Source organism: Semicossyphus pulcher, unplaced genomic scaffold (genome assembly GCF_022749685.1).
Source record: "Semicossyphus pulcher isolate SPU_LCO1_2020_fin unplaced genomic scaffold, fSemPul1.0.p SCAF_4, whole genome shotgun sequence".
Classification (NCBI taxonomy): Eukaryota; Metazoa; Chordata; class Actinopteri; order Labriformes; family Labridae; genus Semicossyphus; species Semicossyphus pulcher.
The window spans coordinates 19,838,567-19,851,467 of record NW_027211715.1 but is presented as its reverse complement, the minus strand read 5'-3'; the positions used below and the strand labels follow the sequence as shown (position 1 = coordinate 19,851,467).

The 12,901-nt window shown below is 39.8% G+C and overlaps 2 protein-coding genes across 2 annotated transcripts; one reads left to right on the top strand and one right to left on the bottom strand.

Moving 5' to 3' along the window:
- The first annotated feature begins 733 nt into the window (after positions 1-733).
- On the top strand, positions 734-5,269 carry spata1 (spermatogenesis associated 1). Its single transcript, XM_069680034.1, has 12 exons — positions 734-799; positions 907-1,013; positions 1,315-1,432; positions 1,645-1,698; positions 1,948-2,350; positions 2,749-2,905; positions 2,990-3,050; positions 3,206-3,323; positions 3,464-3,589; positions 3,839-4,014; positions 4,233-4,331; positions 5,077-5,269. Exons 1-12 carry the CDS (start codon positions 743-745, stop codon positions 5,224-5,226), a joined length of 1,626 nt encoding a protein of 541 aa, XP_069536135.1. The 5' UTR covers positions 734-742; the 3' UTR covers positions 5,227-5,269.
- A 251-nt stretch (positions 5,270-5,520) lies between these two features.
- On the bottom strand, positions 5,521-9,965 carry ctbs (chitobiase, di-N-acetyl-). The gene is made up of 7 exons (XM_069680326.1): positions 9,840-9,965; positions 8,312-8,450; positions 8,011-8,219; positions 7,720-7,891; positions 7,529-7,626; positions 6,377-6,538; positions 5,521-6,034 (listed from the first exon to the last, which is right to left on the bottom strand). The coding sequence occupies exons 1-7, from the start codon at positions 9,951-9,953 to the stop codon at positions 5,846-5,848; spliced, it is 1,083 nt and encodes a 360-aa protein (XP_069536427.1). The 5' UTR covers positions 9,954-9,965; the 3' UTR covers positions 5,521-5,845.
- Between the last annotated feature and the right edge of the window lie 2,936 nt (positions 9,966-12,901).

Genomic DNA, 12,901 nt, shown 5'->3' with positions numbered 1-12,901 from the left:
ATCTGTAAATGATTTGAGGACACTAGGTCACATGACATGGAAGCTATTGAAAAACCCCATAACATTTTCCATAAAAATATTTATATACATTTTTTTTAAAGCAAAAAAAAAAAAAAAAATCCAATGTCGGCAAACCAAATTTTAAATGGGCAAGTCATGGACATATATCAAGCTATATAAACATCAGTTTTGTGTCCATTTAACGGTAATTTATTGATGGTCCCTAAGTCAGGTTCTGTCTGTTAAGTGCGAGGGCTCTGGGCTCTCAGCTAACCGGCGTCCTCCCTCTACCAATTCTGGGGGAAGCCAATTGAGAAAGCTTCGCTGGCTCCTGGATGAATGCCTGTATAGGCAACTCAAAACTAACTTCGCCGCGGTATTTCACCATATACACGAATTAAACAAGAATAGTGTCGGCTAAATTCCCATAATTACAATAAGAACGCAGCACTATACCTTTCTCACATATGTAACTTGCAGGAAAGTTAGATTTGGTGACCGCATATTCTGGATAAACTGTGTCCTTCTGCAGCAGTTGTCATCATCAGCACCGGAGCAACCACTGCTGGCACTCTCATAAAAGAAAACTCCACTGGACGACTGACTGTGTTTGATTTCAGAGGATTGTTACTTGGAAGTCCACGCCTCCAGCGCAAAAATAAGGCTTACTGTAGATAAACCTAACGGAAACCTTCAGTCCATTAGGCTGTTTCTCTTCTCCTCATGCGGAGCTGGTCAAATAATGGAGTCTTGCGAGTCAGTGAAATACACTGAGGCCAGAAGACCGGCAAGCTGCAAGGTATGATTAGGAAATTAATTCTCTGTATGTACATGAATCTGAAAATGTAAGAGTAAACGATTATGAGAAATAGAGAAAATGTCTAGTCATCAGTTTTCTGTGTTTAGTTTGTGGAGCTCCATGTGCTGTATGTGCCAGATGACCAGTGGAATGTGAGGCTCAATAAAGTCCCTGCTGAAGCCATTGAGAGCTTCATATCCGCCGGCTTCATCAGGTGAATCTGAAGACATCAAATTTAAATGAGCAAAGGATTTTGTATTAAAACACTGTGTCGTTGTGCAAATGCAAAGGCTATAAGCTATGCTATGAATTAATACATTATTGCTTTGATAAGGAACACAGATGATCAAAAGACATGATTAACATTAGAGATTTTCAGTAAAAGTAAAGGTGATATATTCTTCTTTGGTGCCATATTGCAAAAGTATTGTGAAAACATCTGTTATACCTTAATATAACCATGTGTTGTGTGTTACATTTCATCTAAAAATGAACCTTCATCCCTGTGACGTCAGGGTTTATCCTGATATCACCCTGAAAACTCTGAGGAGCGAGCTGGGAGCTCTTCTTGGCGCAGAGAGGAGCATTGAAAGATTCTCCTTCCTGAAATGTGTGGGCCGCAGTTTGGCACTGGTGAGAGCTGCTGGCTGTTTACAGTGTGTGTTTTTTTTTATAGCTGGTTGTGTTTCACCGGGGCAGACAGTAAAAAGAAACAATGCAGACAATTTGATTAACAAGCTCGCTATTCAAGCTGCCACACTAAAGGGTGTAAAGCGTGTGTGAGAAAGTGAGCATAGTTTTTACTGCCGTGCCTCTTACAACAAACACATTGTTGTCTTTTACAGGTCAAGAGCAAACAGGAGAGGGATCTCAAAGTGAAAACATTCGCTCCTCCGTATGTAGGTAGAATCTATTTTATAGACTTGTATTTCACTTTTTTTCCCCTCTAAAGTTTGGCATAGTTTAATGAAATACTTTTTGAAATGATAACATATCCTCACATTTTTTGTTAGATTTTTCTTTTTGTATAATAAAGAATGGTATGTCTGGTTTTCAAAATAACCAAAAGTTTAAGAAAACCCTGCACAATCTGGTGATCTATCGATGTCATCAATCTCCACTAATCTCCTGTTTTTACCTGTCGACAGGCCCCGCAGCCGGAGCTTTACCTGCTGCCCGCTGTGGAGAACGAAAGCAGCGTTTGCTCCCAGTCTCTCAGCCCAGACAGCAGCAGCAGCTCCCCAGACCAGCAGACCTATTACCCCCCTCCTAAGACCTGTAGTCTGGCAGCAGGAACAAAGGAGCCTGTTAAATTCCCCCTCATCCCCAAGTGTTCCCATCAGTCACCTCCCATCCCCGGCTTGGAAGAGGAGGAGGAGGAGGAGGAGGAGGAGGAAGAAAATGAAGAGGAGAGCTATAGTTCTTCAGAGGCAGAAGACGAAGACGAAGAGGAGGGTCTTTCCTCGAACAAGTTAGGGTGGGCGGAGCGGGATTGTTGCCCGAGGAAGATTCAGAGTCAGAGGGCAGCACAGCCTGTCTCACAGAATAAAGGTAAAATTTAAACATAACAAAGGAGGCATTATTTGCTAGTTGTACTTACAGTTGTACAATTTGCATCCTGATACTCACATGTCTTTGCTAAATCTCTTCCTTCTTTAACTTTAAACTAACTGCCGATGATATCCTGGCGGTACATTTTTAAAAGGATTATAGTTCATCGTAAATGTCATCCTCCCTAAAACTATTTTAAAGAAGAACACAGAGTTAAATAATGTGTAACAAAGTTTCTTTGTTTTAAAATGTGAATAAAGAAGTATATTGTAACTTTAGAAATGATGATGCAGTTAACCAGGCAGTTTAAGCATTGGTGGAAAAGGTTTGTAAATCTGCCCCCCAGTATCTAAGCACATTTTTAGTCCTACAGAACTAACCTCTTAACATATCAACAGCTTTACAGCGCTGTGAAGCTGAACCAGCTCAGGTGAAGGAGTCCCCAGAGAAAGACGGAAAGAGGAAACAGCACAACGGACCGAACAGAGCAGCCAGAGATTCAGGAGTAGCTCCGTCTCTGGAGGACAGAGATTCAGGCTTCTCCCTCACAGACGGGTACAGTGCTGAAGCATTACTCTGTGACATGTTTGTACTCTTCACTGAATACCACTACTGTTTTAACAGTGTATCTGTCTGCAGACTCGGAAAATCAAAGGATGCACATGCCCTGAAGTCCATCAGGAATAAACCAACAAGTGGAGTAAGTACACCAGGAAGTTGTTTGGTGTAGTGATTATTAGTCCAAATTCCAGCAGGTGGGTATGAGTGTGTGTGAGGTCTTTTAAGTGAACACAGTGAAGTCCATGAAAATCCATTCAGATGAAGACTCATGTTGTATTTCTTGCTTGTTTCAAGGTGACAGAAAGTCCAGCAGTGTTGTCTCGGCCTGTCCGCTGCACCTCTCCGCCTCCAGCTCTAGACTTGGACAACGTCACTCCAAAAACGTCCGCCTCTCCCGGCTTTCAGACAAACAGTATGAAATCACTTACCACACACACACACACACACACACACACACACACACACACACACACACACACACACACAGAGATTCAGTGTCAGTCTTTTTCTCTTTTTGTATATTAACCAACCGACACGGTTTGATTCTGTTAGGAGAGGAACTGATCGAGGAGATCAAGCTGGTGAGGGAGGAGAGAAAGCAGCTGGAGTGGACGAGGCAAGAGTTGTTAAGAAAGGGGAAAGACTTGTTGGCTCAAAACAGACACCGCAGGAACCAAGGTGAGCAAAAATACCGTTAAGAATAAGGATAATATTTTATAGGAATCATTATAGTTAATAAGTATACTAGCATACTCTGAACCCAACAATAGCCATAATTGTTCCTTATATGCTGTGACAAAACTGTAGAATAGTGGTGTAAAAAGTTAATTTGAATAATCTAGTGTATAAAAAATACATAAAAAGTTCCTGCAGTTTTAAATAGCAACTAAATTCTTCTGGTGCTCATTCTTATCCCTAAACGTTAAGCCCGTGACAGTTGGAAGAAGAAATATTTTGAAACAAAAAAGGCGACAGCACCACTGGAGGAAAATCTGAGAAACTTACGACAAGAGTTGGAGACGTTTTACAACAAACTCTTACACCAGCTTCAGGCCAGAGACAACAGAGGGAAGCCAAGACGGCAGGGCAGATCTTCTATAAAGGTAACATTCACATACATTCTTTACATTTTTAAACTGCATTGACTGTTGTGTCAGTTAGTAAAACGCGGATAAATACAGTCACAGAAGATTCCTTAACCTTTCATTGTATTATTGTCAAAGAAATTAGAAACACTGTTTGATAGTTTGATTTGCCTATACACATTTTTTTCGTACCCCCAAAGCTGGTAAATGACAGAATTGAGGATCCTGAATTTCAGAATGAGCTCATCATTCAGATCATGACAGAGAGCCACGAGATTGACAACCTGAGGAGGAAGGTCGAGGATGCTAAGATGAAGCTGGTAACAGAGATAAAGGTAACTGATTTTTTTGATCCAGTTGTAAGGCCTTTTTTTCTTTTTCTTTTTTACCCTGTTTTATTTTAAGCCTTTTGATATACATATATTTATTTTTGAGTCATGTCCTGTGTGTGTATGGTTTAAAAATGAGATTTTGTTCAACAAAGGAAGATAAAAAGTATTTCACATATTTTTATTTGCTTTTTAGATACCAAAACATACAATCAACAAGACCACAGAAAAGGAAATTAATTAAATGACAACAATGATAAAATAAACAAAATTAAATAAAAAAAAACAAGTGAACAAGTTGTCACACAATACAGATATTATCACTCAATTTAGTCTATGTTTCGGTGTCTCTAGCAGGGAATTCCCGGACAAAGTACCCAATCACATCCCCGACCCAGCGCCTGTGTGTAGGAGGAGTAGCTGATTCCCAATAAAATAAAATAGGGCTAGAGCCAATAGTGATGTAAAGGCTATGACATCTGACTGGGCAACAGATACCCCGACAAATATTGCAGTTTACAGGGTTAGGGCTGATTTCCTTGTGGCAAATATAAGAAAATGTCCCAAAAATGGACGACCAAAATTGTACCAACTTTGGGCATGACCAGAATATATGATGGAGGGTGGCTGGAGCCCGATGGCATCGAGAGCACCTCTGGATCTACCTCAGGATGAATCCTGGCAGGAAGTTAAAAAGCCATTTGTCATATGAGATATTGAAGCAAAATTGCTAAACTTTCTTTCTTTGTAGTTGAGGAAACAGGCTGCTTCAGAGCTGAGGGCCCTGAAGGCTGAGCTGGCCCAGAAGAAGAGCCAGTCCTCTCATCCTGCTCACACAGCCTGTTTGGGCTTTGGAAATAACACACAGGACAGGCTACAAGCTCAGAGCACCTTCATCTAATCCACCTTATACAGACATGACTGTCTGGTCTTAACTGTCAGAGGACTTTATGTTTTTGAGCTTTGTTTGTTGATTTTATACATTTTATTTGATGCTGTTGTTCTTGCACATTGTTTACTTTTTGTACCTGGGTTTTGTTCTTTTTTGTGCTTGCTTTTGCTGAATTCTATTAAACCTGATGTGCTGTTTAATGTCTGATTTGTTCTCAGTGTTGATATTGTTGAACGATCTTCCCAAATACCACAGGTGCTGTGAGGTAGTCACTAAAAGAAGGAACTGAAATGCAGATTTAATCAGGAGATGTTTTATTTATGAAAAATATAAAGTGCAAAGATTTCAGCAAGCTCAGTAATTTTAATCAAAAATACTGTTTGTGTTTTTCACATTAAAAGATTGCCTGTCTTTTTCAGAGAATCACAGTTATTCAGTTAGCACAGAGGAATGTTCAAATACATTCAAAGACAAGAGCAATAAAAGCCACAATAAACTCTGAAGTGCAAGTCTGCATCTAAACTCCAAGGGAAGTCGCAGCCCATTACTCTAACAAAGGGTTATACTGACTTAGCGACAAACAGGAGGGGTGATGTAAATTTCTGTAGCAGCCTTAAGTGTATCCCAGCTAGCATCCTAAGAGTGCATTCCACATCGCTGCGGTCTGTTGTCTGGCGACCGGCTCATCGCTGTAGTCCAAGATGTTTCCGTTCCACATGCCAATGCCCCTCAAACCTTTAGATCTCACAGAGTCTGCCTTGGGACAAATACTCTGTGGGTCATCGTACCAAACCTGATGAATGTCTCCTTTCTGGTCCTAAAGGGAAAAATGTGCAGATGATTGTTAAAATAAGAACATTTTAGCCCCAATGAAAATGCATTCAGTGGGAACGTTTTATTGCTGTTTGGAAGGGGCGATTTGTTTTGTTTGAATTGAGACTGGTAGTTCGGGTGGACACCAGCACTCTGAATAGACTTACACTTAAAAGCCTGACTGATTCTAATGACTAGAAGAGTTGAAGTCAGGCAGGCTTTAATTTAACAGCAAGACAATTAATGATACAGGCGCCCACTTTGCTGCCAGTAAAAAAAAGGTATGTATATGTTTAGGCAGATTAAGGCAGAATAGGACTTACACTGTAACATATAGAGAATGTACCTTGTAGTTGAAGTAAGGAGCCTTCTGCTTGTCGTCCCAGAGTCTGCCTGACAGCGAGATGTTGACCTGCTTCATGAGCCACTCGTACGGTTTCTGTCTTCCAGCAGCATCGCTGCAGGGGGCTCCACGGAAAGGAACTTTGGCTATCGAACAGATTCCCTCCTGGTAGTAAAAAAGACATTAAGGGGTATCTGTGTTTACATTTCACACAGAACAACTCCTGACATAGTGAAACAACAAACTGACTGAAAATAACTAACTAAGGAGTAACCCTTTTTTCAGAATGACATATTCAGAATGGGAAAATAATAAGGATGCACGATCGTGGACTTTTAACCCATATCCGCTATGCCGATCATTTCCGACCATTTTTGCCGATTTTGACTCTTATTGTAGTGGCCCACTGGCAGATGCAGAGATAACATAATAAAGTCCTTTTTAAAATGTGCACATTCACTGGGCAATATAAGAAAAGTACTTAAACTTAGGTTATGTACAAAATGCCATATTTATTTTCTTTTCATTCTTTTTTTTTAAGCGTTTTATCGGAGGGAAATACATATCTGCAGATGCCGATATGTCATTTTCAAGCCATAATCACATACATGATGCTTATATTCCCACAGTAAAGATGTTAACATGTGGCTGATGTATTGGTTTATGGATAAAAATGTGGAAAAATATGAATTCAGACCAGAAGATGGCGCTAAACAAAAGCTAATGGATAAACAAGACTTGTGAAAACAAGGAGAGGGGACATGATCGGTGCAAATTTGAACCCATGCAATGGTTGTGCAGATATCTCACTTGAACCGCAAGGTGGTGCTAGAGTAAAAGTCAGGGGATCAGACAGTCATGAAGAGAAACATGAACGTCTATACCACATGTTGTACCAATCATTCCAGTAGATGTTGAGATATTTTACAAAATATGTGAAACTGGTGAAGTTAGAATCATCACAGTTACAAGGGTGCATCCTCTGGACGCCATATTTGTACCATAATTCATGGCGGTCCATTCAACATTTGTTGATGTACTGCAATTCTTAAAGCCACATTGCTATCACAGCTAAGATTAAAGACTATGACCAGAATTTTGCTACACATTTTAACAACCAATATTTTAACTATGTAACTTTGAACACCACCTTACCTCGGAAAGGTTGAGGCATGGGTAGTCATAGCCGTACCATGGTACTCCCATCACCAGCTTCATTGGATCGATGTTCATACTCAAATATTGGTCATAAGCTTTAAAGAAAGAAAACAGACATTTCATATTCTCTGAGTACTATTAACAAGCACATTTATTCTGATTATATACCAAACAACTGGACAACAAACCATTGAGTGTTTGAGTGAGTGGGGCATTTGCCATTGCTATACAGTCCCCCATGATCTGGCTCTGTTCATCATAGGACATGACAAAGAGCAGGTCGCAGGATTCAGCGATGGTGATGTAATCATAGCAGCGCTTATCGATACATTTTGGTGACCAGGCTACGTCAAACGAGACCTGGAGGTCAGGATAAGACAAATACCACTTCATTAAATCATTTTATTGACTAGTTAATTTCTTTTAAAAACATAAAGCATATTTTTCATAGGAGATCCTTGTCAAAAAGACGTTTTTACCTGTGAACCCGGGATCTCCCTGTGGAAAATATCAGTTGTCTCTTTAACCAGGGCTGTCAAAGCATGGTACTCTGGCGAGCCGTCCGCCACGGCTTGTTCGATGTCAATGTTGATCCCGTCCATAAATTGACTCTTGGACAATTCGACCTTCTCTCTTATCCATGCTGTCCTGTTGTCTTGGTCCACAATGTCCGGGAGATGAACGTCACCTTTTCACGCCAACAAGGGAAGATGGACATAATTACGAGAACAATGGCGACACATCAACTTATACCGCAGTGTAGAGGTGAATTCACTATACCTTTGAGAACAACCCGTGCTCCTTTAGAGTGAGCGTAACACATGAGTTCAGTGTCATATTTCCCAAATGTTGCCACAGTCGTTACCATGCTCCAGTTGTAGGACTTCCACGTCTTTCCACCAACATCAAACACAAACACCTGAAAGAAAACAGAGCAAACAGACACATAAATGTAGCATTCACTGTTCTCATTCATGATCCACTAATGTCCTACTTATTTCTTATTGGCTTATTTATGGATAAAACATGTCCAGAGACTTTGTTACTGTATACAGTCTCTTTATGTTTATGACTGTATCCTTCCTTTCCATCTGCAGCCCTGCTTACAAGGGGTTAAAAGGTAACTAATAATGTCAGTAAGCCATACCAGGGATGGCTTTAATGTTATTAGGTATTGCCTGCGTTTTATCGGTATAAATCATTTGCGTCCTGTTAGAATTGTCTATTAGTTTATTTATATAAAAACATTTTTAACATACTGAGCATGAATGATTAATCAGCAACAAAGATGTCTTTTAATTTGCACTTTGACATGTTAGGTGTGAGGCAATGTGGTGCACTAACGGATGCATAAATCATTTGTGTCCTGTTAGAATGGTCTATTAGTAGTATTTTTAAGATAATCCTTTATTTGTCCCACAGCAGGGCAATTTAAAAATATAAATATATAGAAATAACAAATAAAATATTGAGCATGAACGTTGTCTTTCAATTTGCACTTTGATAGGTCAGGTCTCAGGCAATGTGGTGCACTAACAGATGTCCAAAAGGCCAAATCTGCCCCAAAAGGGGAACCTTCTCAAATATCACATGACCATAAAACAAACACAGGCACACTGCACGAATAAAGAGGAACAGCAGTCTCAATTTGTAACTCAGAATAGAAACTACATTACATAAGTACAGTGCATATAGCCTTTCCTTTTGAAATGCTATAATTTTTCCAGGCAGTCCCTGGAGTAAAAACCAGAGTTTACATGTTTGATTTATCAATAATATAGGCTGTGATTATGTAAGGTCTTAAAGGTGTAGAGGCCAGTTTAATTCTCACTTGTACATTTGTCACATTTTACCGACCTCCATCATAAGATTCAGTTTTACTACAATCATGCACATTATGTAAGAGGTTCATGACATAATTGTGATTAAAGAAATCTGCACCCAGGAGAGACTATTTTCATCCATTCCCTTTCATTCATAAATGTGGAAGCCCTAAGCGGACATGTATCCATACATTTTATGTACCTCGTTTTCCCGTGATAACGAGTTATTCCTGGTCGTTTTCTCGAGATCTCGGGAAAACGGAAATAAATATAATGTATGGATGCATGTCCGCTAAGGGCTCCCGTAAATAAAAAAGGCAAAGGGCTCTGACTAATTTTCGCAGAAGCAATAAAATGATAAACAAAATGTTTCAATACTAAATTATACGTAATGTGTTGACGATATTTTGCTGGTTGAGGTTTACATACTCTGTTAGCTTAGTTGTGTCCGTTGGTCGACTTTTAAACAAACTAACGTAAACTACCTCAAAGTCTCTCTCCCCACGGATCTGCTGACAGAGCTCCGGTCTCTCACACGGACACACATTGGACCTGCAAACCACCAATATCGACGAAAAAAACAGAAGAAACCAGGACATTTTTGTTCAAGGAGGAACTCTGGACCTAATGAATCGGTGCTCAGACTTTCAGCTATAAACAAATCCTGTGACAACTGTACGGAAGCTGAGATGGTACAAACTTCCTTTAGCATGCGCCGCGAGTAACGTCCTAAAGCAAAGTGTCGCCATTAAATAAAAAGTGAATTTCCTTTCCTGTTAAACATTAATATAAATTTGTTAAGACAATGAGACGGCTAGGGAACGACGAACAAAACCGTTGGCCATTATTAAGGGGCTGAGGGATGTGTCATGTCACAATACAATATCTTTGAAACCAAACAACGCTCCAACTGGTAAACTCCATGACTTTTAAAAGTGAACCTTTGCAGTGCATAATCATAGCCAAGCATTATTAAGAAGTTTCATGACCATGCCAAGATATTAAGAAGGTCCAATATGATTTTACTAATCATCTGCCATATTAAATGTTGCAATAACGTTTGCAAACATGTCCAAATGAGCCTATTGTGAGTAGGTGTTGCTGTCCCATGTCTCAAGCAGTGGTTGAGAATGATTGCTGAAATGTGTTTCGACTTTGCATTAAAAGAAAGAAGTGGAGAATGTTGTTTTCACATTTAGAGCCCAGCTGTATAAAACTATAACTAAATTAAAGTCTCTGTTAAAGAACAAGCTCTACCCTACCTGCATCACTATCAACAATCACACCTGACTAATTTTCTGAAGATTACAAAACCCTCCAATTAGGCCTGTTACTCCCCCTTTTCCCTCAACACCATTAAAACTAGAGTGAAGGGTAAAAACATTACTCGGAAAAAGTATAACCTAATGTTTTCAGTCAAGCACAGTTTCAGGGGAAATTCACTCTTTTAGTCCATAAGTCCAGATAATGGAGTATCATTCATGGTTCAACGCTATCTCCAATGTCGATAAAATGCAAAGGTCAAAAGCAGGCAAAAGTAAATACCAGGGCAGGAGTGATAAAGAAAACATTAACAGCAAACAGTCAGAGTGCCAAGCAGCTGTCCCTATAGTTCTTTTTTTGTTTTTAAAGAATTCAGCATTTATTGTGGGGTGCCACAAGGGTCAGTTCTAGGTCCACTGTTATTCAGTCTATACATGCTCACTCTTGTTACCATCACACACACCATTCCTTTGCCGATGATACTCAGCTTTATGTTTCTCTTTCCTCTGACAACCTCAGTCTTGTGAATGAGCTGGTCAGATGCATTGATGACATTAGCCACTGGATGTCTCCAAACGTTCTCCAACGACCATGTCAGAAACCTGGGTGTTATAATTGATTCAAATCTCAACTGCTAGCATCACATAACAGCTATAGCAAAGACTGGCTTCTACCATTTAAAAACATTTCCAAACTGAGATGCTTCATGTCTCAGTCTGACTCTGAACAACTAGGCCATGCATTCATCTCCAGCAGACTAGATTACTGTAATTACCTCTATGCTGGACTTCCCAAAAAGTCAATACACAGGCTTCAGCTCATCCAGAATGCTGCTGCCAGAGTGCTAACTGGGACCAAGAAAGTAACACCTGTACTGAAAAATCTTCATTGGCTTCCAGTCCAGTACAGTATTGACTTTAAAGTACGACTTCTTGTTTACAAAGCTCTAAATGGTATGGCATCCCAATATCTTTCTGAGCTGCTCACTGGGTATAGCCCAGTCAGATCCCTCAGACGATCAGGTATGAGCCTCCTGAATGTACCTAAAGTTCAAACCAAATTAGGTGAAGGTGCGTTCAGTAACTATGGTGCTGTTCTCTGGAACAAAATGCCTCCTGACATGAGATCGGTGCAAACTGCAGACTTAAAACTTTGCTTTTCTCTCGTACCTTTGACTGCCTTTGTGTGTGTGTGTGCATGTGTGTGTGTGTGTGTGTGTGAGAGAAGGATATATATATATATATATATATCTCCTCCTTCTAGAATATAAAACCCTCATTCGACTTCCTCATTCATTCAGCCCGTCTCACGCGTGTGTTTGTGCGGTTACTGAATTAAAAAAATGTTGTGTCTCTGTGCTGCTCTGACCCCTTTGCAAAAGTCTTAGTTATAATTATAATAAAATAATCAAAGGACAAATCTGTGTCAAAGTCATAATTTTTAGATTTTCCACCACCACTGCCGAGAGCGCTCAGATAAGACGCCGTAAGTTATTGGATTTTTTTTTTTAAACTAACACAATTCAGTTTAATCAACATGAATTATAATGTGTGTGTGAAGTCAGCATCATGTTAGGGATAAAGCTAATGCACATTAAAACAGCCACTGAATTATATTTCATTAGTTTAATATTTAAAATATGATTGAAGTGAGGTTCAGCCATGAGCCTGTTCTGCCTGAGCCGCACCTTTGAATAATGTTCTGGTATTTTATTTTTAACTGCTTCCATGTATGTTTTTTTCTCCCGCTGGATTGCTCCTAAATTAATACAAATTTTAGCTTCCGGTTGTGATTAAGTATTAAACAAATAGACCAGTTCAAACATGCAAATTTACTTTCTTCCCACGCCGCTTCTCTCTCTTTTGCAGCTGCAGACGTGTTACTTTATTTTTCTAAAAACATGCTTGTATTCGCTGAACGTCCGCATGAGGATTTCGAGCTCCACTGGTGTGACGTAGGAGGACCTCTTTTTGAGTACCGTTGCCATGGTGAACCGTGGTATCGGGGCTCCATTAATGCTGGCTTTTTACAGTCAGCATGCACGCACTTAACTCTGGCTGAACCTACTCAGAGTTGATTGAACTAACTCTGATCAGCTGTTCTGGAACCGAAATCTCAGAGTTTCCTATCTCAGAGTAGATCAACTCAGAGTTCAGGGTTAGAAACAGAGTTTGTTGAACCTGCTTTGTGAAAACCACCTGCATTTTAAGTATATGTGTGTGTGTTGTATGGGTTAGTGCAAGGTCAGTCTTTGTTTGATTGTTTTTATCTTCTGTTGAGCACA